This window comes from Octopus bimaculoides, chromosome 10 (assembly GCF_046866305.1).
Source record: "Octopus bimaculoides isolate indiv1 chromosome 10, ASM4686630v1, whole genome shotgun sequence".
In the NCBI taxonomy this organism is placed as follows: Eukaryota; Metazoa; Mollusca; class Cephalopoda; order Octopoda; family Octopodidae; genus Octopus; species Octopus bimaculoides.
This window is the reverse complement of record NC_142937.1, coordinates 53,956,915-53,983,638: the sequence shown is the minus strand read 5'-3', so window position 1 is coordinate 53,983,638 and position 26,724 is coordinate 53,956,915. Positions and strand designations below refer to the sequence as shown.

The window sequence follows — 26,724 nt, the reverse complement described above, 5'->3', positions numbered from 1 at the left end:
AATTCAGTATGGAGAGAATGTCACCACAAAAGAATTGTCATACCTTTGCATTAGAGGCAGTCACTGAGACCTGAATGAATAGAATGATAGTAAAATTGCCCAAGAAAGGAGCTCTAAATGATTGCAACAAATGGCACAGTATAGCCCAGCTGTCTGGCTCTCATAAAATGTCCCACACTGTGTTTCTTACCTGCCTGAAGAAGGTAGTTGATGAACATTTATGGGAGGCACATGTAGGATTCAGGAGCAGAAGGTTATACAGTAAACAAATCCTCAAGAAGGTTGTCAAGAACATACACAGGGAATCTCTATGAAAGATCATGGCACAGTATCAAGTAGCCAGCTGATATCTTTTCTACTCTAGGCACAAGGCCCGAAATGTGGGGGGAGGGGGCCAGTCAATTAGATCGACTCCAGTACACAACTGATACTTAATTTATCGCCCCTGTAAGGATGAAAGGCAAAGTCGACCTCAGAGGAATTTGAACTCAGAACGTAAAGACATGAAATATCGCTAAGCATTTTTGTTCCTGACAATGGTGAATTTCACCATGAAAAAGTCTATGGAGATTCAACATAGACAACAAATGGGGACAGTGAAAACTCACAGACCTTGACTTCCTGAATGATATAGGATTCCTGAATATCACATCTACAGTCCATACAAGACCTTTGAGCTACTATTGTTTTAGCAACAATAGTAGCTCAAAGGTTGATCTTCTAAATCAATAATCAAAAGACATAGCAGAAACTAGTTTGATTGAAAGGTCAGACTCTGGAGATGCCTTCACTGAGCAGTAACATTATAAACAATGGCAAATTGAATTTGATGTAAAAAAAAGAGACATGGTAAAGCTACAGCTATCTTCCAGTGCCTGAAGTTTGTAGGGTTTAAATTCTCCAACTTAGGCATCAAATGCTATCTATCTACAGCCATTGCAATGCCAATGGCAACCTATGCTTGCAAAACATGCAAAAAAGATGAGCAGAATTTCTTACAGTGCAGATGTCTTCCACAGATGTTGCTTTAAGCCCCTAAGAATTTCTTAGTGTAACCGCATCACAAATGAAGTAGTGAAAAGCATCAAGGGCTGAGTATCTTGTTGGATACTATCACTTTAAGATGTTCAACCGCAAGTTACATATGTTCACAAGAGACCAGTGGTAGGCAGTGAGGCAGACTTATCAAAATCTGACTGAGGACTGTAGAGGAGGATCTGACCCAGGAACAGATATAATACAGAGCTTGTGAACATGTTAGGTGGAGATCTTAATGGGGAACAGAAGCAAGAGGAAAAAAGATCTAGATATCTTCAGGCTGAAAACAAACTAACAGCATCCAAAAGGCAATGGATGAAGTCCACCACTAAAATGGTGTAGAAATTTAAACAAATATTACCATCATGGATTAGAGTATGTCTAATGTAAACAAATAATATAATTATGCTGATAACTTACCATCAGCTGGGCATCAGCAGCCATTTTCTGAAACTCAGCAACTTGGTCTTTGATGGATTCATTCTGAAAAGAGGATTAAAAAAAGACTGTCAACAAAATAGAAATAAAAATCAATTCTAAATAAATACATTTGTTGTATTGAAATATAGTGGGTTGTGAAAGTAAGCTAAAACATGGGATCTACTACCTCCCTGCTTTGTCTATTCATAGCTAACAGGAACAACCCAATAAAAACTAATAATTTCCTTCAGACTACAATGAACAACAGCAATATTAATGGTGACAGATTCCCAATGGGACACCAAATCACCCTGGATCACTAATGGTCACAATGACTACAACACTACTACAGTCAAAAAGCACCAATTTTTCACTGAAATACAGCAATCATATATATACACACACACAAAATATTTAATCCATAATTACTTGTCTGGCAAAGTATACTTTGTTTTGTTTATATCCCTTCAGGAATTAAAATACCTTTTGTTGGATTAATGATTAATAGCGGGATCCATGAATATTTCACAGAATTAATGGTAAATGTATTGGGTTATGTCTGAAAACTTTATCCAAAAAACCTGAAAGCATAACCTGTGTTGTGACTGTATCAAAAGATAGTTGCTCATCTGCTACTCACTGAAAAGTGAAATAAATTGGAATACAATGATTACTTAATGCACTTTATATATACACTTTAGATACTTTATGCACAATTTTATAGACTTAATACACAGCTTTCATAAATATTTCCATTTTTCCCATAGGCAAAAAAAATATCCCATACGATACAACCTTTAGTTAAATTGAATATGTCTGTCATGTAAATAAGCATGAATAATTCACAGAATTGCACTTATGCGCATGAGTTAAGAGATAGGTGATATAAAAAATTTAGTTCAATTTTTTAAATTTCACTATCCAATCACCACAACCACCATCATCATTTCTCTCTCTCTCTGCCTTTCTTTAACCTCACCTCTCAGCTAAAATTATATCTTTAACTCTCCTCTATATCATCACTGCCTTCAACTAACTTTTTTAACCACCAGTAAATATTACATTTTCCCTACCTCATGTCATGGACCCTTCTCTCTCCCTTTTCTTCTCACTCCATCTTTTTCTTTTTCCCTCTTTCAATCTCACTCTTCTTTTTCTCTCTCCTTTTTCTATCTCCTCTCTTTCTCCCTCAACCAATCACATGAAAGCATTACAATTACATACCCTCTACCTCACATCATGGACGCTTCTCTCTCCCTATTTTTCTCTAATCACATGAAAGCATTACTGACAGGCTAAGTAATGGAATGACAAGCAGAATTATTTATAAGACTAGAATGACCTGTCATTTATTGACGAAAATTATATTTTATTACCAGAAGTACATAATGTAAATAACAAAAAATAGATAGCAATAATAACCTCTCATACAACTTATAATATTGATAAAATCATCAGTGAGAATAATTTTTTTTATTTAAAATCAAACTGTTGTCCAACTTTTTTTTTTTTCATTGTTTTTTTTTTTCTTTTTTTTAATCTAAAGAACTTCATCATAAACAATGCTTTTAACTTTTTCATCTGTGTATTAATAAAGATTATTAGGATCTCCCATTCTCGAAAGTGATACATATAGTTGTCCATGAGAAAATACTTCATTTTTAAGATTAATACCAACTTTTTTTAAATGTTTGGCTTTGTAATTTATTTATTGTCATAGCAAAGGATAGTTCAACTGGAAATTGTAATCTTGTAAACCTCATTGGCTCCTCTGCAATTAATTTAATCCTTAGTAATAATACTAATCCATTTTTGTACTTTCCATTTAGTATTTTTGCTTCAGTTACATTATTTGTAAGGGATTCCACTATTAACCTCGTTCCATTGCATAACTTTGTAAATTTCTCAAAAGAATAATTGGAGCTCCTTTCTTCAAATTCAATTCATGTGGTGGAAATCCCGATATTTCTATTGAATTTAAGAACTCAACCGGAAAATCTACTGCTTCATCTATGTCTATTACTTGATCTAGAGAATTGTATGTTCTTAATCTATGTTCTATTTTGTTAAGTCATCGCATATTAATAGCATCAACATCGCCATTTTTAGCAGCTAAAATTATTCTGATATCCATTCTGTATTAGTGTAATTAACTGCAATGTCCTCAAAAATTAATGTTTCCAAATCAATTTCATTTTCAACTCTATTTCCACTGGTAATAATATCATGTGATTGCCATCACTTAGGATCCTATTTTCTCCTACTTCTAATAGTTTACTTTCAAAGTCCTGTAAGTCATTATTTCTTAGGATATGCACTCTCATATTAATTCTTAAAGACAATTTGTGAAATAATGACCAGAAATGGGATGCCTTGATTGATGCCTCTATTTCATCAGCTGGAAGTATTTGTCTAAAATCACCAGCTAGTAAAACAGCTAGTAAAACAGCTAGTAAAAAATGGAAACTATTGCATTTATTTTCTTTCAACATTTTATCAACATCCTCTAATATCTTTATTGTGTGACATTGTAACTTCATCCCATACTAATAAATTACAATTTTCTAATGTTAACCAAATTCTACTATTTTTCTTAATTGAAATTGTAAATTCATCAACTATTGGTGATGAAAATTGTAATTTAAACATTGAATTATACATTTTTGAGTTTCTCGTTATTGATGCTGTTCTTCTACCATCTTTTGTATTTCTTCATCTGTATAAAGGATATCCAGTGACATCTGTCCTGGTTTCATAAACAAAATATTTTGGGTAATTTTTTCCACATTTTTCATTATTCATACATGGAGATTTTGGATTTAATAAACCACATGGATCATGTACCATTTGTGTAATGATGATAGCATAAAGATCAGGACCATTAATTGGACTGCGAATTTCTGCAGAGATTACTGAATTTAATTGATTTGGATAAATCTTTTGCTCTAACCAAAGTAAGCTATGAGCATGTGGTAAACCTCTTTTCTCCCATTCCACCGTATATATGTAGCCTTTTTGTTTTTCCAAATGTTCCACCACCCTTTTCAACCAATATTTTCATCATTTTATTCAACTTTTGCTCGAAAACTCTGGCAATTATGTCATGCCTATCTTCAGTTTTTTGTCCTTTGTACATTTTCTCTTTGATTTCATCCCATTTCGGATTGCAAGTGAATATTATGAATAAATTAGGCCTACCGTATTTTCTCACATAACACATTGCATCTTGAGTTCTTTTCTTCCAATATCTTGGGACATCCAACAAAAGTAGAAGGTAAAATTACAGCCCTATCTAATTCTTGTGGATTGAGTAATTCTTCATTATCTAAAGCATCTTTTAAAAGCAAATATTCTTCAACCCTGAGTTTGGTTTGATGTTCTTTAATATATAATAAACATTCAGACTGTATGACGCATGCGTACGAACAACCATGCTACATGGCAGTGAAACATGGGCTGTAACTGCTGAGGACATACGTAAGCTCGCAAGGAATGAAGCCAGTATGCTCCGTTGGATGTGTAATGTCAATGTGAATACCCGTCAGAGTGTAAGTATCTTGAGAGAAAAGCTGAACATTAGAAGCATCAGTTGTGGCGTGCAAGAGAGACGATTGCGCTGGTATGGACATGTGGTGAGAATGGAGGAGGATAGCTGCGTGAAAAAGTGCCACACCCTAACAGTTGAGGGAACCCGTGGAAGAGGTAGGCCCAGGAAGACCTGGGCTGAGGTGGTGAGGCAAGACCTTCGTACATTGGGCCTCACCGAGGCGATGACTACGGACCGAGACCTTTGGAAATGGGCTGTGCGTGAGAAGACCCGGCAAGCCAAGTAAGATCGTTGCCAGTGCCCCTGGACTGGTTCTTGTGCGGGTGGCACATGAGATGCACCATTTTGAGCGTGGCCGTTGCCAGTACCGCCTGACTGGCTCCTGTAGGATTTTCGAGCGAGATCGTTGCCAGTGCCCCTGGACTGGCTTGTGCGGGTGGCACATAAAAGACACCATTTCGAGCGTGGCCGTTTTCGTGCGGGTGACACGTAAAAGCACCCACTACACTCTCTGAGTGGTTGGCGTTAGGAAGGGCATCCAGCTGTAGAAACTCTGCCAAATCAGACTGGAGCCTGGTGTTGCCATCCGGTTTCACCAGTCCTCAGTCAAATCGTCCAACCCATGCTAGCATGGAAAGCGGACGTTAAACGATGATGATGATGATGATGATTCAAATTCAATTTTGGCATACATATCAACTAAATACATTTAGAACAATCATTTACATCTTAGAATTTGATTCCAACTGTTTCTTTCTTGTAAATAAATGATAGGCATAATACTGCCTGCATGTGACTTTCTTATTTGGGGCTGTTTGATTTGTATTTGGGTTATATAAAGGTAAATCTAATAAATAGCCATCATTTCCTCTCCAATGAATCAAAGGATATTGTAATGAATCGTAGGATCTATGCAATTCATTGATTTTCTTTACAGTATTATCTTTATAGGTACAAATTATGTTTCGTTGTGGAAATTCTGTTCCAACCATTACTAATACCACATCATTAGATACTCGGTCATTGTACCTTCGTGCATGCTCACCAGCTGGTACTCTATCTGCACAAATTGGCAATTTAAGATTATGTTTGTTAACCAAAGATGCCATAGTTTTAATTTGTCTAAGCTCATTGTTTTCCAAAAGCATCCCTTGAGTACCTTTTGAAGTGTGTAACTTTGTTGCAGGAAATTTATTATTTCCAATATCAATTTGGTCATTCAAATCATCAATAAAATAAACTTGAGCATATTTAGGAATATTTTCATCTGTATTATACAATGAATTTATTCTATGGTAGATTTGATCTGGTAGAGATATCGATTCACCAACTCTAAAGGTTGTCATTGAAAACAATTTGTTATTTTTTTGATAATTTTTTTAAAGTTTTTGGAACCCCAATTTTCCCCCAGCATTAGTGTATTTAAAGGTGGTCTTTCAATCAAATTTACTTTATCTTTACCATTTGAACAACATAATCCATTAGGTTCATCCTTAAATAGTTTTGCACAACAATGCTTACAAACTACTGACATTGTTCCTAAATTTGATAGTTTATCATAATTTTTAGTCAGCTCATAATCAAATGCTGCATTTGTAAATGATTTAACAGAAGTACATAGTTCAGCATATCGTGATCTTTGCTCCATAGTCTGAGAATTTCTTGCCACAAGAGGCAAAATTCTTATTTCCTCTCTTATTTCTTGTGCCAAATTTTCTCCCAACACTTAGGGAGCCAATCTGTGTTCTTCTCTAATTTCATTCCTTCTTTGAAATGAGAGTCTTTCCTGTCTTCATCTTTGATACTCTCAACTTCTTGCTCTCTGAAATTCTCTCTCATTTTCACTCATTTCATTTGTTTTTTGGCGTTTTCTTGCTGGGGCATTTAAAATTTTCCTTGTATCATTATTAATTACACTTGTTGTTGTTTAAATTATTAGTTGCATTATTTAAGTTTTGGTCAGTAATGATGAAAGGGTTATCAATATTATGAGGTGTATTAATATTGACAACATAATTTTCTGAAACAACACTATTGTTAAATGAATTCATATCATTTGTTTCCATGGCAATCATTATATATAGCATTTAAGTTATTAGTGTCATTGATAACATGATTTTCTTAAGTGACACTATTATCAAATGAAGCTATCATCTGCTCATGATTCGTCAGCTAATACTTCGGTTATTTCCAGTTAATCTCGCTTTTAAATGATGTTTGTCAAATACATGTGTGTGTGTGTACGTGAGAAATGGAAGCACACATGTTTATATACATATATATATATATATATATATATATATATACATACAGGTGTATATAGAAAAAAATATATATATATATATAATATAAATATATAGGTACGCGGCAACACACAAACGCAGTCACATACAGGTACACGCGTGCACAGTCTCATACAGTTGCACATACACACACACAGATACCAGCAGACAATCTGCATCATATTTTTCATTTACTTATTTTTATTGGAACGCTAACGTTGTGGGAAGAGGAGGGTATGGCAAGAGAGTAAATTGGATTAACATCAAGGGAAGAGGAGGGTATACCAAACGAGTAAAGCGAACTGACATCTGTCAGATCACAAAATGGATTTTATTTATAAAGATGGATAAAATAATTTCTTCACTCTCAGACTTAGTTTTGAGTTCTTTATTCTAATTGGCCAAACATAGCTTCTGCTAAAGCTGTCAACCCCTGAAATAGACACATATATCAGCATCATCATTTAACATCCGTTCTCCATACTGGCATGGGTTGGTCAATTTGACCAGGGCTGGTAAGCTAAGGGGCTGCACCAGATTCCAATCTGATTTAGCATGGTTTCTATAGTTGGATGCCCTTCTTAATGCCAACCACTCCAAGAGTGTAATGAGTGGTTTTACATGACACCGGCACAGGTGCCAGCTGCATGACACCAGTATCTGTCATGACTATGCTTTTACTTGGCTTCATGGATCTTCCTTCTCAAGCACAGCATATTACCAAGGGTCTTGGTCATTTGTCATTGCCTCCATGGCATGTAAAAAGATGCTTTTTACATGCCACCTGCACAGTTGCTAGTTCCACAAAACCAGCATTGGCCACTTTGCCTCCATGAGGCCCAACACTCAAAAGGTGCTTTTTACATGCCACCGGTACAGGTGCTAGTTACATGACACCAACAATGGCCACATCTATAATTTCACTTGGCTTGACGGGTCTTTCAAAGCACAGCATATTACCAAATGTCTCAGTCACTAGTCATTGCCTCCATGAGGCCCAGCATTTGAAGATCATGCTTCACCACCTCATCCCATGTCTTCCTAGGTCTCTTCCTCGGCACTTTTTCACACAGCTGTCCACATCCATACGCATCACATGACCATACCAACGCAGTGATCTCTCTTGCACACCACATCTTATGCCCAACTTTTCTCTCAAGATGTTTATACTCTGTCATGCATGCACACTGACATTGCACATCCAGTGAAGCATACTAGCTTCATATCTTTCAAACCAACACATGTCCTTAACAGTCACAGCCCATGTTTCACTGCCATGTAGCATGGCTGTTCACACACAGGCATCATATAATTTGCTTTTCACTCTGAGGGAGAGGCCCTTTATTACCAACAGAGATAGGAGCTCTCTGAACTTTGCCCAACCTGTTCTTATTCAGAGCATCCATCCTCCGCTACTGACTTGGTCACCTAGGTAATGGAAGCTATCAATTACTACTTCTAGTTTTTCCCCCTGGCATTTGATGGATTCTATTTTTTATACATTTTTTGTGTTAATCATTCCTGCACATTTTCCACAAACAAAAACTAGTTACCCTGCTAAATTTCCTCTGATATTACTGCACTTCTTATGTGTCCACAGCTTACACCAGGTACCTCTAATGGAATTTCTACCTACATCTTTCCTACAAATCAAGTAGGGCCATCTATCTGAGGGAATTTGTGATTTATCTGCTTTGCTACTTATTAAGACTGATTTTTGCTATGTTAACTCTAAGGCCCTTCGATTCTAGACATTGCTTCCACACCTGAAACTTCTCTAGTTCTGGTAGTGATTCAACTACAAGAACAAGGTCATCAACATAGTGGAGCTCCCAGGGGCAGTCTGTCATAAATTCCTCTGTTACTGCCTGGAGAACTAGAGGCTGAGGACTAATCCTTGATGAACTCCTACTTGTGAACCTATATTTGCTGTGAACCCTTACCTTACGGATAGCATCCCTATACATGGCTTGTACAGCTCTCACCAACCACTCATCTACCGCTAGTTTTAGCATTGACCACCAGATAAGGGATTGGGGGACCCTGTCAAAGGCTTTCTCCATATCAACAAAAGCCAAGTACAGAGGTTTATCTTTGGCTATGTATTTCTCCTGCAGCTGCCTTACCAGAAATATAGCATCAGTGGTGTTTTGCCCTAGCACAAAACCAAACTGCATCTCATCTAGATTAAACTCTCTTCCTAATTAGTTGGGCTACGACCTTCTCCATCACTTTCATCACCTAATCCAATAATTTGATACCTATGTAATTATTTCTTTCAAAGCCATCACCTTTACTTTTGTAGCAGTTGACTACGGTGCTGCTACACCAATCATTGGGTATGACTCCTTCTTGTACCACCTGGTTAACTATACAGGTGACTAGACTATAACCTACACCACCAGATATTTTAAACATTTCAGCAGTGATTCCTAATGAGCTGGGAACTTTCCCTGTCTTCATATCCTTAATTCTTTTATCTACTAAGGTACTGTCAATTCAGATAGCTGGTCCCTCATACATACATACATGCGTGCGTGTGTGTGTGTGTGTGCATGTGCATGTGTGTGTGCGTGTGTGCATGTGTACACAACATATTTCAACAAAGTTTATGCTAACCAAATTTACAGCACTGTTGTAGTGTCACCAAATACTAGCTATTTTGATTCACTTGCACCACATTCCTCTTTGCAAAAACATCTTAATCCTCAACTTTTACCCTCACAGTTGTCAGGATTTGTAAAACACAAACATTAGAAGTGACAGATGACATTAACAACATCAAGATTAATTAGAGAAAAAATATAAGAATACTTACAACCATGGCTTCCTCTTTTGTCACTGCATCAAGCACCTTGTCTTTATCTATTGGGTAGGGTACAGATAGTGCCTTGTACTGGAACAAAATAAAAAAGAAAAAAATAACAGACTTAGTAAAATTTCAACTGAAAGAACACAACGCCTGTTTAATAGTACCAGGGTTGAAGGATACAAGTTAAAGTAGGTTGACCATGAATAGCCAGGAAATGAAACTTTAGTGAATTCATCAGGTGACCAAACATGTGGCTGTCATTTCATATCTAACCCTAATCACTATAAGTTGTTTGGGCTAAATTTGAAAGTTTGCATAAAAGGAAATGAAAACAATATCCCATCCAAAAATAAAAGTTTTTTTTTTTTAATTTTTAAATATCAACAAGATTATCGCCAAGAGATAACAGTTTACTCAAAGTAGCCACCCTCAGCTTTCACCACAGCTCCAGAACCTGGTGCATGCACTTCTCACTCTGACCCTAAGAAGATCTTCAAACACCTCCTTGATCTTGACCACCAGCTCAGCCTTTGTGTTGTACGCAGAGCTGTTAGTGCCTTTCTCAACCATACCCCACACATAGTAATCCATAAGATTACAATTGAAGGAATTAGGAGGCCAGAAATTGAAGCTGGTAAAGTCATAGAAATTCTCCAACAACCACTTGACACTTTCCAAAAGTGTGACAAGGTGCCAAATCCTGCTGCAACACATATGGTCTTCCAGCAGTTTCACATAGCTGATGTGGAGCAGAATGATGTCATCCTCACATGTGACACACCCAAAAGTCATCACAGTTTGGGGGAACTTGGTGTTCATGATATGAAGAACATCACATATATTATAGGCAAGCCATCTGTTGTTCTAAATGCAGCTAGTCTTGGTAGAAGTTATTTCCATTGAGAAGAACCAGATCAACCCCAGCTTGTTTAGGAGTTTCTTTTCCTTTTGCCAAGCAGTTCTTGGCTGTCAGAATTTTCCCCTTGTGTGTCTCGTATGAGTGGCATCAAAGGTCTTCAGTCAGAGCCAGCTTCATGGTGGCATCTCCAACACCCATCTCTCTCACCAAAGCTCAGATTCCCTTGCTCGGATCTTCCATCACCTTGTGCTGCAGTTATTTGATGAATTCCAGTGTGCAGACATAGTGAGAACACCAGCTGCATTTCCTTCTTGCTGACCACAGCTTCATAGTCTCTGTTGTAGCTGTCCATGTCACATCTTATAGCCTTTACAGTGTGCACAGAGCATTGAGCAGCAGTCAGTATTTTGATACCCTATATCATGATACAAGTAACACTTTTCCAATCCTCCATGTCTCACCTACATGTCCTCACTTACAACTTTAATCTTTAGACTCTCCAATGCCTTTGACTGTTCACAAATACATCAAGCTGTTACTGAAATTTAGCTTGAACACTCTGTACAGGTTGACACAACTAGACACTTCTTTTACCGTAAATATTATTGTTGTTGTTGTATAAATCCAGATCAGCTTTAGATATCTAAAAGTATTCCAACCATGGCTATCCTATCTGTCTTTTTGTAGATATTGTTATCAAGGAATACATTACAGAATGTATCCTCTTTTTAAGATAGCAAGGTATGGTTTAAGAGGAAATTTGCCTGTTATTTCTGGCAGATTACTCAACCATATAGAAATTTACTTGATAAATATTAAGGACTTAACAGAGAATAGAAATAAAGAAGTGTGTGGTGGATGGAGTAAAACAAAGACAGACATATTATTATAACAGGAACAGCAAGGTTGTAAAAGATTATTCTTTTTTTACATACAGTTTTTATAGTATCAAGAGGAGAGATAAATATTTCCCTGGAGAAGACACTGGTCAATTCAAGTAGTTTTTCATGTTGGTAGAATTTAATTCAACACTGCAAACAATAACATCACTTACCAATTCCACACTTGTGACAATGCCCAGAATCGTAATTTAAGCCCATCTAGTAAATACAACATGGAGGTCAATGACTACTGTAGACAACATCAGAATTGAGTGGAATCAGCCACGACAATCAAATATAGAAAAGCCAAACTTGTCAGCTGGCTGTATAAGTAGCTAAGTGGCTCGGCTGAGGACCCTAAGTAGAGACAATTAACAGATAATAATGGGAATAAATTGTAAGGGAAGATAGTTAGCTCAATCAGTATGGGTTTGACATTGAGGGAAGTAACATTAGGCAATTTTAAAAAGCAACAGTGAAAATTATGAAGAATAAGAAACAGTTGCTGAACTGAGCTAACAATAGTTTGTAAGAATGAAAACAAATTATTTAAAATACTTACATTCTTTGCAAAAGTATCCACTATAGCTGGATTGGGTAACAGCTTCTTATACTGTGCAAAGTCAATGGCTGGCAGGGCTTCAGGATACTGGTGCACCCTAAAAAATAGTTGCAGAAAACAATGGATTTTTATTGTAGGCATATATAAAATAAGAGGCTATCAACACTTACTTTACTATGCTTGTATCCAGATGCCTTTCCTGACACCAACCCCAGCAGTTTCTAAGTGATATAATAATCTCCCAATCTATCAAACAATAGCTCATACGAGAGGTGTCTGAAAAGTCTTGAGCCTCAAAAAAACAAAACATGGTACAAGACTTCTGATGATTTATTTTTCAACATAGTCCCCCTCAATGGCTGAACACTTTCTCCAGCGGTGCTGAAGCACCATTATCCCGGTGTAGAAGAACTCTTTTGTTTGGGACTCCAAGAAACTTCCTACAGCGTCTATGACGTCATTGTCACTGGCAAAATGGTGACCAGCCAGGGCTTTTTTTCATTTTTGGAAATAGATGAAAGTCAGAGGGGGCTAAGTCTGGCGAATAAGACGGGTGGGGAACAAGTTCGTATCCACAATCATGAATTGTTGCCATGGCAACCACTGAGGTGTGGGCTGGAGCAGTGTCGTGATGAAAAAGGACTCCTCTGGTGAGCATTCTCGGCCTTTTTTCTTTGATTGCTTCTCAGAGGGGTTTCAGTAGCTGAGAATATAATACAGCCCTGTCACGGTGTGACCCTTTTCAAGGTAATCGATCAGCAAGACACCTTGAGAATCCCAAAAAACGGATGCCATGACCTTGCTAGCTGAAGGAATGACCCTGGCCTTCTTTGGGGTAGGAGAAGATGTATGCTTCCAGTGCTTTGATTGTTCTTTGGTTTCAGGCTGGTAGTGATGGACCCAACTTTCGTCCATAGTAATGAAACGAGCAAGAAAATTCTCTTCATCAGCTTCAAACAGTTCTAGATTGCTCGTGGACAAAGTGCACCTGGTGCGTTTCTGTTCAGGAGTCAAAAGGCGAGGGACCCACCTTGCAGAAACCTTTGAGAACCCAAGTTCTTTTGTCACAATGTTGTCTGCTCTTTCAGTTGAGATGCCCAGTCTCTCGGCTATCTGACGACATGTTATTCGGCGATCTTGCATTATCATACCAAGAGCAAGGTCAAGGTTGTCCTTGGTGGTTGCAGTTGGAGGTCTCCCTGGTCTTGGATCATCTTCCACACTCTCCCTGCCATGCTTGAATTCATTTACTCAGTGTTTGACTGTTGCATATGAAAGAGCATTGTCTGTTAAGGTTCTCACCATATCTTCACGGATTTCTGATGGAGTCATGCCTTCCAAATGAAGGTACTTTATGACAGCACAATACTCAGTTTTCTCCATTTTCCTTGTAAATTCGAAGCTTGTTTAAACAATGAGCAAGGATACTCCAAAAAGACTGTATTTACCAGAAAAAATTGTTTCAACTATATAGCAGCCCCAATTCTAGGTTAGGCTCAAGACTTTTCAAACACCCCTCGTATATTATTACACAGAAAATTGTACTCAAACGACTGTTCACATAAACAGCAAGGTCAATGCTTACAACCAGCATACACAAATGTAGATGAGCAGAAATAAATGTACATGTGTAAACACACATACATATATGTATACATACATACATATATATACATATACATATATACATATATATACATATATATATACATACATATATATATACATATATAAATACATACATACATACATACATATATACATACATATATACATACATATATACATACATATATATACATACATATATACACATACATATATACATACATACATATATATCATACATACATATATATACATACATATATATACATACATATATACATACATATATACATACATATATATATACATACATACATACATATATATATACATACATACATGTACATATATACATACATGTACATATATACATACATGTACATATATACATACATGTACATATATACATACATGTACATATATACATACATGTACATATATACATACATACATGTACACATATATACATACATACATGTACATATATACATACATACATGTACACATATATACATACATACATGTACATATATATATATATACATATACATACATACATACACATATATACATACATATAAATACACATATAAATACATATTCGGCTTGCGAAGACCTGTTGGGGCAAGCGAAAGCGAAATCGTGATGGCACCACCATTCGAGCGTGATCATTACCAGCGTCGCCTTCCTAGCATGTGAAAAGTCATTTGAGCGAAATCGTTGCCAGTGCCGCTGGACTGGTTCCTGTGCAGGTGGCACGTAAAATACACCATTTTGAGCATGGCCGTTGCCAGTAACGCCTGACTGGCCTTCGTGCCAGTGGCACGTAAAAGCACCCACTACACTCTCAGAGCGGTTGGTGTTAGGAAGGGCATCCAGCTGTAGAAACTCTGCCAAACCAGATTGGAACCTGGTGTAGCCATCTGGTTCACCAGTCCTCAGTCAAATCGTCCAAACCATGCTAGCATGGAAAGCAGACGTTAAACAATGATGATGATGATGATATACGTATATATATATATATATATATATATATATATATATATATATATATATATATGTATATATATATATATATATATGTTTTTATATCATTAATAAATTTATAAAATTATTAATAATACTCACAGGAAATCAATATCCAAATTTCAAAAGATATATGTTTAATGTGACACAGTAATATTTTGTATTATAATTAAATTAAAATTTAAGATGTACAAAATATAAATATATATAAAAAAAATAAATGTACATAAAAATACATGCATATATAAATGCATATAAAAATGCATGCTTAATTGAGTATAAATATTATGAAAGTCTAACAATTAAAAAGCATCTGACGATCATTTCATGGACATTATTGCAACCACAATGTAATCAGAATAGATAAGCATACTGGCAATAATTCCGCTCTTCAGAGATGAATGGAGTTATTATATACGTGTTAAAAACGAATGGTATATATAATAAGATGATATTAATTAAAATATTAAACAATACTAAGAATATTAAAAATATTAAAATGTATACTGTCCTTTAAAAGTTTGTAAAGTAATCCCTCCTATAATTTGGAAAATTCATATTTTTCGTTTGTGGAAATTTTAAATGATATATATTTTTTGTTAAATTGATATGTTTTTCAGAATATTTAAGAATTGGTATATAATTATAGTAAAGTTCATCTTGTTGTTGGATATATTGGTAATCCTATGAATCACATCGATATTTACTTTATAAGTAATAAAAATATTTATATTAAATTAAAATTGAATTTGAAATGGAATCTTCTGACAAAAATATAAAACTTTTATATATAATTATCTCAATTCTAACTAAATTTTTAATGATGAAATATTTGCAGTGGATGAACTTTTAAATATCGATGTGATTTTTTTTTTTTTTTACAGAAACTCTCATTTTCAGATATGGAGATTCTGAATCTGAAAAAAAATTGGCAAAAATAGGCATTTCAAAATTTCAATTTCCCCACCACCACCAATGCCTTCATTTTTCACTTTTTTCAGAAATTTTTTTTTTTTTTTTTTGCGAAATATGAGGGAAAATATGGAGATTATGATTCTGATAAAAACATTTTTGTAAGATTTCAATTTAAAAAACAAAAAAAATTACCCCTCTCGATCCCCTCCTAGTCTACAGCATAAACACGAAGTTTTAAAACCCTTTTCGCCATTGGGCATGCATTGAATAATACACTAAAAGTGAAACTTTAGAAGTAGGTTGGTGGGTGATATGGGGAAAGGGTTCTTGGAAATTTTTTCTTTCATTTTTGGTTTTAAAATGCGGACAGGCCAATTCTGCCATTCCTTTCTCTTTATGATTTCTAAATAACTTTTTGAATACTTCAAAATCAAAATTGGGCGCACATGGCAGCAGATACAGGGGGGGAGGGCTATGAGATTTTGTTTGGTCGAATGATTTCCTTTTTAGGCCTTGCGCATACGCATTCATATGGTTTCATTTTCTGTCACCATGCAAAATTTGGAACACGAAATGAAATAGTGTTGAAAACATAATTCCAAGGTTTATCCTCAATAAATTCCAACGGTAGGTAGCATGAAATTTCTTTGTTATTTTCAACGAATTTGTGCTGTATGTGCATTACATACAGATGTATGTGAGTGTGTGTCAAGAGGGTTTGTTGGAGATTTGGCTGTTATTTCGGTACTCATATTTTTTTGTAACTTTCAAGTTTCATTTGGTAGAAAAAAAAACACTTTCATTTGTAAAACAAAAAAAAAAAAAAAATGAACACTTTATTTTAATTTTTTGCCACACAGTATATATAATACCTCTTTTGGTACTACTTAACAAGAGTGATTCCAACAAGCACATCTGCACTACTCAATAGAAGGACGCACAAGTCAGTGGTATCCGCGATAAAAAAACAACCCTCCACATGTATAAATATGTGCAAACTGAAAATCAGGAGGTGGGGTATCTATCCCATGGTGCTAAAAATCAGAGTAGATTGTCCTCCACCACCTGTGAAGGATAAAGAGAAACGCAACAGCGAGAATGAAAATGTGGCTTCACCACCGACGAAAACCTGTACCGGTGATGAAGAGGAGGAGGTGAATGAGGAAAGGAACAGATGGGAAGCTGCTGGGAAGAAAAGGAAAGGAACAGATGGTAAGCTGCTGGGAAGAAAAGGAAAGGAACAGATGGGAAGCTACTGGGAAGAAAAGGAAAGGAACAGATGGGAAGCTGCTGGGAAGAAAAGATGAGAAGAAAATTCACATCGTCACACATCATTAGTCCATGGCCTCTAAACTATAGTGTTTGACCCTCTGACAAAAATTTTAAAAAATTAGTCTAATACGTGTAAAACAACTTGCTGGGAACGCATATGAAGAAAAAAATGAGCGCTCGCGAGCAGGGTGGGTGGGGAGAGGACTCGGAACATTCACATCGTGAATGTTCCAAAACACCTCACCGGAGCCATATATACACACACACACACACACACACACACACACATATATATATATATATAAAGAAGACCACTAGGTGGACGGCTAATGTGCTAGAAGATCACATTCTTCTAGCACATCAGCCGTCCACCTAGTGGTCTCCTTTATATATACATATACAATAATCCTTTGAGATCTCATATAATTTTTCTGAATCTCCTGATTCTTTCAATATACTAGCTCCATGGTATTAAATTGATATTAATTAATATCCAATTTTTTACCATAATTATATGCATATATCCATACATATATGTACATACCGACATCTATAAGTATACATACAAGCATATATGGGTACAGGACATCACAAAAAACGTTAAGCACAATGAGAAACGAAAACATAAAGACGAGGACAGAAAACGAACTTTTTTCGAACAACGAAAAAAACAGAGAAACGAGACATGCAACATAAAGAATATTACCCATTTTCAGTTGTCCCTGATCCATCTACTCTGCATTTCGAAGGCAAGTGTAATAGTGTAATAGGTGTAAAACAACTCGCTGTGAATATATATACACACACACACATATATATATATATATATATATATATATATATATATATATATATATATATATATATATATATATATATATATATTCACAGCAAGTTGTTTTACACCTATTACACTAATTGTTTTTTTGTTTTTGAGCTCGGGTCAAACACTATAGTTTAGAGGCCATGGACTGACGATGTGAATGTTCCGAGTCCTCTCCTCACCCCGCCTTTCGCGGGAGCGCATTTTTTTTTTTTTATATTCGTTCAGAGCAAGTCGTTTTACCTCTATTACACTACTTTTCTTTTGTTTCTTGGCTCCGGTGAGGCGTCTCGGAACATTCACGATGTGAATGTTCCGAGTCCTCTCCCCACCCCACCCCGTTCGCGAGCGCGCAATTTTTTCTTCATATTTGTTCCCAGCAAGTTGTTTTACACCTATTAGACTAATTTTTTTTATTTTTGTCACCGGGTCAAACACTTTAGTCGCCCCTGCGACTTTGGATGATCATAACTTTTAGAAAAATGGATATTTTTTAATGAAATTGTCTACGATTATGTGTTATATCATGTAGATTCCGAATATACAAAACTTGTGGGGAAAAGTGTTTTAGGAAGGGGTGGGGAATTTCGGAAAATTCACCGGTGTCCACTTCAATTCGTCTTAACTTTCAAGAAAATGGATATTTTTTAATGAAATTCACTACAAATATACCTCGGACTATGTAGTTTCTGAGAACATAGGAATTTTGGGGGAAAACAATTAGGGGTTATTTTTGAGGACCGTTCCCCACTCGGGGGTGTTTCGAAACAAATCGTCCATATTTGTTTCATTCTCTCCGTTTTGTGCGTTTGTGCATCCGTAGATTTCTACTGAAGCAACAAACCGGCAACGAAGCCAAATGAAGCCCTCGCCAGAAAACTCGTTACAAAATAACAGCTACATGTCTGGTACACAGAAATATGTTATTAAGACGACTTATAGATTGCATAGATCTTTTTTTTCACTTTAAATTCCAAAGTAATAGAAAGGCAGAAGACACCAGAAGTAAAAATATATAATATATACGCACAGTTAAATATAGAAGTGTAAAGTATAACTTGTTACATAATCTGGGGGTGTTAACAAGTGTGTGGAAAACGAATATGAAAAAAAATGCGCGCTGACGACCTTGGGGGTGGATGTGGGGCGGAAACTTTCAGAAAATTCACAACATCCGATTTTTTTCCATATTCGTTTTCCACACACTTGTTAACGCCCCCACCTCCACCAAGCTGTTTAATTTTTTTTTCTCCCGGGTGAGTATCTTTATATTGACCATTTCTTTACATTTGAAAACACTCGAGAATGGAGAATTTCAATACTTGTGAAAATTGTAATTTTGATTACTATAAATGCACCACACTAGCACTATTTATTTATTTGCCAGACTGTGATAGGCCCATATTGAAACAGCGATGCGAAAATGCCTCACTGCAACAATTTTGAAGATAGCACCCAGAGGAAATACACACACAAAACATTGAAAGACTTTGGAGAAACATAGATCTGCAATAATATCTTGCAATACATTTATTTATAACTTCTCGACATGAAGAAAGAAATAATTACCAATCAAGACGAAGGTATGTACATGGACATCTTTTCGATTGAGCAGACGAATGAAAAAATATTTTGTTTCCATTCGCCTGCTCAATTCGTTAGTTTCCATGACCACGTGTTATCATGTCAACTACGTGCTTATTCATGTGTGTACTATAACTGAGGTGGAGGCGCAATAGCCCAGTGGTTAGGGCAACGGACTCGCGGTTTCGATTCCCAGACCGGGCGTTGTGAGTGTTTATTGAGCGAAAACACCTAAAGCTCCACGAGGCTCCGGCAGGGGATGGTGGCGAACCCTGCTGTACTCTTTCACCACAACTTTCTCTCACTCTTTCTTCCTGTTTCTGTTGTGCCTGTAATTCAAAGGGTCAGTCTTGTCACACTGTGTCACGCTGAATATCCCCGAGAACTGCGTTAAGGGTGGAGTGCTCAGCCACTTGCACGTTAATTTCACGAGCAGGCTGTTCCGTTGATCGGATCAACTGGAACCCTCGACGTCGTAAGCGACAGTGCCAACAACAACTATAACTGAGACAGCTTTTTTGACGTTGATCTCGATTTTCTTGGAAATTTACGCAATGCTCATGGAAACTAACGAACATTTTTTGATTCGATACTCAATCCGAAATATGGCCCTTCGGCGATCTAGTTTTCATATTCGTTTTCCACACATTTCTTTACTCCTATTAGACTGTTTTTTGTTTTTTTTTCGTTTTAGTGACCGGGCGCTGCCATGATCCTTTTACTAGAACGCATACAGAAACAGACAAAACAACCGTTCATTTTTCACATTTAGACAGCGGGATGGCTGGGGGGGGGGGGGTCGGAGATTTTCATAAAAATTTGAATTTGTGGTCAAAAAGAAAAAAAAAACACTTTAATTTCACATGAATTACTTTGTCATATTACTGCGAGAAATTACTCTGAAAGAAATAATTGCAGGAAGGTGAGTAGATTGATTACATTATGTTATCGCAGTTTTGTGAGATTTGACTGTTATTTCTAGTAAGTGGATAGCCTGCTTGAAGGCCTGAGGGTGTATATATATATATATATATATATATATACATATATATATATATATTATTTTGCTTAAAAGAGTTCCAACACTGTCTGTTTTTTATGTTTTATTTATATTCCTGCAGAACTAATGTGGGGTATAGAATATGGAATATACAATATATAATATGATATACAATATAAAATAAAATAACAAAAATGGATGGCACCATGAAAGAAAGTATTGAATGTAGATGAAATATTGAGTGTTCAATATAAAGGATCAAATATATAAATATATAAATATAAATATATATAACAGCTAGTATTCACTGGCTCAAGACATACGGATTGTTAAATACTGAAAAAATATGTCCCTCATGAGGGAAGTGGCCAAAAACAATTTGTCCGATGGCATGATATGGTCATGTGGAAGGCCTTGTAGAAAACTGATTTCCATTAGAAAGGGAACATTTCTAGATAATAGCAAACTGAAAAGCGAGCAGATTATAGATATATTATATTATTGGGCTAAGGGAGATTTAGCTAAGAATTTAGGCCAGGAATGTCGTATAGCAAATGTAGCTGTAACAGATTGGAGGAATTACTGCCGTGATGTATGTGCAGAGTATTATATTGCGCAAAATATTAAGTTAGGCGGACCAAACCGAATAGTAGAGATAGATGAAAGTGCGTTTGTTAGAAGAAAATATAATGTTGGCCATCGGGTTAAAACGCAGTGGGTGTTTGGTGCGTTAGAAAGAGATACGAGAAGATGTTTTTTAGTTGCGGTAGAAGATCGATCATCTGATACCCTTTTAGAAATTATACAAGAGCGGATTTTACCAGGAACAACAACAATTTCTGACCTCTGGCGTTCATATAATACACTAAACACGCTAGGATATAGACATTTAACCGTGAACCATTCAATAAATTTTGTTGATCCGGTTACATTTGCCACAACAAATCACATCGAATGCCTATGGAAACATGCCAAGAACCAGAACAAAAGAGAAAATGGGACAACCCGGAATTTACTGCAAACACATCTAATAGAATTCATGTGGCGTTACGAATTCAAGGACGAGATCTTCCAGAAGTTATTGGAACAAATTCGACACCTAGATCCATGCGTTTGAAACATTACAGAGTGTAAGTATCTACGGAGCATAAGTATCACATTTATTTTGAAACTTAACTTCAAACTTCATTTGTTTTCTATTTTGATAAATTCTCTCTGTTGAAAATTATATTTTTATATTTTAAATAATTTGCAATTTCAGGAAAATGTTTTTATATTAAATTTGTGTTTTCTAATAATTGATAGATAGATACATAGTAGATAGATATCAGTAAGTAAGTAAGCCAAAGTATCAACTCAAACCAGCAGACAGACAGATAGCTCAGCAGGCAAGCAGGCAGACAGGCAAGCAGGCAGACAGGCAAGCAGCAGGCATGCAGGCAGACAGGCAAGCAGGCTGACAGACCAGCAACAGGCATGCAGGCAGAAAGACAGACAGACAGCGACTACTTTCACTTCTGACATCTAATAGCGTGATAGTGCCATATATATATATATAAAGGCGACTCGAGTTTCAGGGCTATTTCCCTTCGTCATGGCCGGTATGACAGACTTTAACAGACTGTCTGTTATGTTATTTTATTTTATATTGTATATTGTATATCATATTATATATTCCATATGCTATACCCCACATTAGTTCTGCAGGAATATAAATAAAACATAAAAAACAGACAGTGTTGGAACTCTTTTAAGCAAAATAATATATTCCTCTATACACAATCATACAAAAAACCCCACCTTTTTTGTATTTATTTTTACTCGCATATATATATATATATATATATATATATATATATATATATATATATATTCGTTTTCCATACACTTGTTAACACCCACCAGGCTGGTTTACTTTGGCTTTTGTTCCCGGGTCGAATCTTTATATTAACCACTTGTTTTCCCCAAAAATTCCTATGTTCTCGGAATCTACATAGTCCGAGGCATATTTGTAGAAAATTTCATTTAAAAATATCTATTTTCTTGAAAGTTAAGGCGAACTGAAGTGAACGCCGGTGAATTTTCCGAAATTCCCCACCTCACCCCTTCCTAAAACAGTTTTCCCCTAAAGTTTTGTATATTCGGAATCTACATGATATAACACATATTCGTAGAAAATTTCATTAAAACATATATCTATTTTTCTGAAAGTTATGATCATTCAAAGTTGTGGGGGGGGGGGGTAGGAATCTGTAGTTATGCCAACGTTCCTCAGACCTATTGCAGTAAGTGGGGGGGGGGGAGGGAGGAAGAGAATCAAGGGCACATTGAGAAGTGAAGTCCAGTGTCTGAGAAGAGATGGTTACAGCTGTAATGTTTTGACTGATCTCGTCTGCTCGATCAGAGTTGATCTGGGACTAACCACAGAAACCCCTCACAATGACTTAAGAAAATTATGGGTATTTGGTTCAATAAAAACATTTAAAACAATTTTAGACACTTTTTTCTTCGATGTCATTTTCATTAAGGTTCCAGGCTACGCAGTACGGAAATAATGATGGTAAGTTTATAGAGAACAGTTAAACAATTCGACCCATCTCTCTTAGATATTGACAGCATGAGGTTACTGTTATTTCTGTAGTATGTGCACTTTCACAATGTAAGAGCTGATTTAAAGGTCACAGAAGACAATGAAATATGTGAGATGCGGGCACAGTGAAAGGGAGATGAGCCCATAAACCCTGACGTCTGTACATCGAAACTCAGCTCTGTCATTTTCCTGATCAGTTGTAGTGTCCTTGGCTGGAAAGTATCGAGGTCACGGTGTTTAAGTAAACGAAGAGGTCACCTTAGCGTAGGGCATGCCTAACACCAGTATACGTCAGTGGATATATAATAAATAAATAATAATAATAATAGTTTAGCGATAAATAGGGTGAATAAAATGAACAAAGATTGTTAATATAAAATATATTGAAGAGTGACAGTGAAGGTAACAGCTATATCAGGACATAAAAACCAATTATTAAAGGAGAAGTTAACTTGTAGCTAATAATACTTACTTGGCAAGAAAATTAGTAGATTTTGCTTTAAATGCCCTGAATATATCTCTCTCAGCTGGTGGCACCCTCTCAGCAAAAGCAGCCCAATCCACTAAAGTCTTAGCAACACGACGAGAAGCCATCTTTCCCAGACGGTCTGCACAACTCATAGGCGGAAGTTATTACGGAGTCAATGACTCAAAATATTATATAATATAAAACATTATATTTTAAAGAGATTTTTCATTTTTAATTTTATTTTTCATTTACTATGTTTTTTAATAAATGCTATTAACATGATTAAAATTTTTCCATTTTCTTTCATAACGGAAATCATTGAGTCTCGATTCAGAACTGTAGTTCAAGGGAACTTAGCAGATTTATCTCCCTTGGTATCTATAGCCATAGCCACTGAAGAAATTTGAGTAAAACAAGCAGAAATGTTAAATTGTTTCACCTGCTTTTTCTGAAACTGTTACGCTGAACGATTAAAATGGATAAAGATTTTAGTTATAAATTCTTGTTAAGTAGGTGAAGAAAATAAATAAGGAAGTAATTGTTGATGACAAACCATGTTAAGAAAGAAACAAGTTAGTGTTAATAATATGTATAAGAGTAAAGATAAAGAAAAGATTCATTAGTGTTTAGTCAAACAACTAGATGTATTATGTACAATACTTGAAGTGGGAAAGAATTGTCAAGTCGAAAAGAGAAAGAAACAACAGCAACAATGAAACAAGAAATGTGGATTTTACAGAATTTCTTGTTATTACTTCATGAAGTGTTTGGAGGGATGTCAATAATTTCTAAGTCATATCTTAGTTATTAAAAGAAGAAGTAATATTGAAGAATCAATTAGGTATATAAGTTTGGTGATTATATAGATTAAAAGTAAAGCAGAGTTAAATAGAATGTAAGAATATCAAATATTACAGTATTCCTCCTCCCCTAGAACCTTCCATTCCTTTTTATCTTCCCTTCTTTTTCAACAGTATTCTCACCAAGCACCTCCTTTCTGTGCCTCCAGATAGCTCTCCCTTCTTCTATACTCCATCTTATCCCTTCACATACTTGCTATCATTCTCAATACTCTTTCATATCCACAATCATACCCTCTCACTAGACACATCCTTATCTACCCACACATCTCCCTCTGTTACTCCTACATCTGACACATCATTCCCTTACTTTATGATCTATTCTCCTTCCAGAACTACTGCTATCTATTTCACCATATCACTTTTGTATGTTCAAGCTTTATTATTATTATTATTATTATTATTATTGTTATTATTATTGAGTGAGAGAGCAATGCATGCCATCAAAGTGACAGTGGGGTAAAATATACGAAGCCCATGACTACCCGTCTGATAAGAGTACGCCAGGCACATGCATCACAACCATATGTGCGCAGCATGGTGATCTCATATCAAGATAAACAGCGCATGACCTCACAGGTGGGGCCCAGACAGGATTTTCTTCAGGTCAAGTAGCCCATCACACTCAAAAGGTCCCTGAATAAGGTTTGTTTAAGGATGTTGAGCAAAACACCTATGTTTCCATAGGTGAATTATTCAAACCCCAAAGTCCTCTCAACACATGGCTATGATGCTCCCCCACTACTTCTGCTCATGATCAGAGATGCACATATCGTCAGCCACCAAGGGAAATGCTCAACTGGTTAAGGTCAAACAACTGACAAGCAAATCTGTGGTATTAAGCAGAATATTTGCTGTAGCCCATTTTTTATACCAAGTCAAAACAATGTACATGATAACACTTCCAATCAATTAAGATCAGAAGCCATGAGAGCCACTGCATCAGGGCATTTATTATTATTATTATTATTATTTATCATCATCATCATCATCGTTTAACGTCCGCTTTCCATGCTAGCATGGGTTGGATGATTTGACTGAGGACTGGTGAAACCCGATGGCTACACCAGGCTCCAATCTGATTTGGCAGAGTTACTACAGCTGGATGCCCTTCCTAGCGCCAACCACTCCGAGAGTGTAGTGGGTGCTTTTACATGTCACCGGCACAAAAGCCAGTCAGGCGGGACTGGCAACAGCCATGCTCAAAATGGTGTATTTTATGTGCCACCCGCACAAGAGCCAGTCCAGGGGCACTGACAACGATCTCGCTCGAAAGTCCTTACACATGCTGCAGGCACAAGTGCCATCACGATTTCGCTTGCCCCAACAGGTCTTCGCAAGCTGCGTTTCATGTCCAATGAAGGAGACAATGTTGGCATGGGTGCCAGTCGTCGAATTTAGTTCGATTTCGATTTCACTTGCCTCAACAGGTCTTCGCAAGTGGAGTTTAGTGTCCAATGAAGGAAAAGTACGCATAAGTGGGCTGACTACACCCCCGACAGAGGCCTTGGATTTAGGTCTCACTTGGCTTGCCGGGTCTTCTCACGCACAGCATATTTCCAAAGGTTTCGGTCAGAAGTTATCGCCTCGGTGAGGCCCAATGTTCAAAGGTCTTGCCTCACCAACTCATCCCAGGTCTTCCTGGGCCTACCTCTTCCACAGGTTCCCTCCACTGCTAGAGTGTGGCACTTTTTCACACAGCTATCCTCGTCGATTCTTGCCACATGACTATACCAATGCAATCGTCTCTCTTGCACACCACAACTGATGCTTCTTACGTTCAACTTTTCTCTCAAGGTACTTACACTCTGTCGTGTATGCACACTGACATTACACATCCATCAGAGCATACTGGCTTCATTCCTTGCAAGCCTACGCATGTCTTCAGCAGTCACGGCCCATGTTTCACTGCCATGAAGCATGGATGTTCGTACACATGCATCATACAGTTTGCCTTTTACTCTAAGAGAGAGACCCTTTGTCACCAGCAGAGGTAAGAGCTCTCTGAACTTTGCCCATGTTATTCTTATTCTAGCAGCTACACTTTCAGCGCACCCTCCCCACTACTAACTTGGTCACCTAGATATCGGAAGCTATCAACCACTTCTAGTTTTTCTCCCTGGAATGTGGAAGAAGTTGTTTTCTGCACATTTACAGTGTTTATAGCTCCTGAACA

The 26,724-nt window shown here is 36.5% G+C and overlaps 1 protein-coding gene across 1 annotated transcript in view; it reads right to left on the bottom strand.

The window, feature by feature from the left end:
- LOC106882660 (ATP synthase subunit d, mitochondrial) overlaps positions 1-23,833 on the bottom strand; it is a 34,193-nt gene extending 10,360 nt beyond the window's left edge. Inside the window, exons 1-4 of the mRNA XM_014933414.3 lie at positions 23,692-23,833; positions 12,402-12,498; positions 10,106-10,183; positions 1,459-1,521 (exon numbers count right to left, since the gene is read on the bottom strand). Coding sequence (XP_014788900.2) covers positions 1,459-1,521; positions 10,106-10,183; positions 12,402-12,498; positions 23,692-23,813 — 360 coding nt within the window. The 5' untranslated portion in view covers positions 23,814-23,833. The remainder of the gene's footprint in view (positions 1-1,458; positions 1,522-10,105; positions 10,184-12,401; positions 12,499-23,691) is intronic.
- Positions 23,834-26,724: the final 2,891 nt, after the last annotated feature.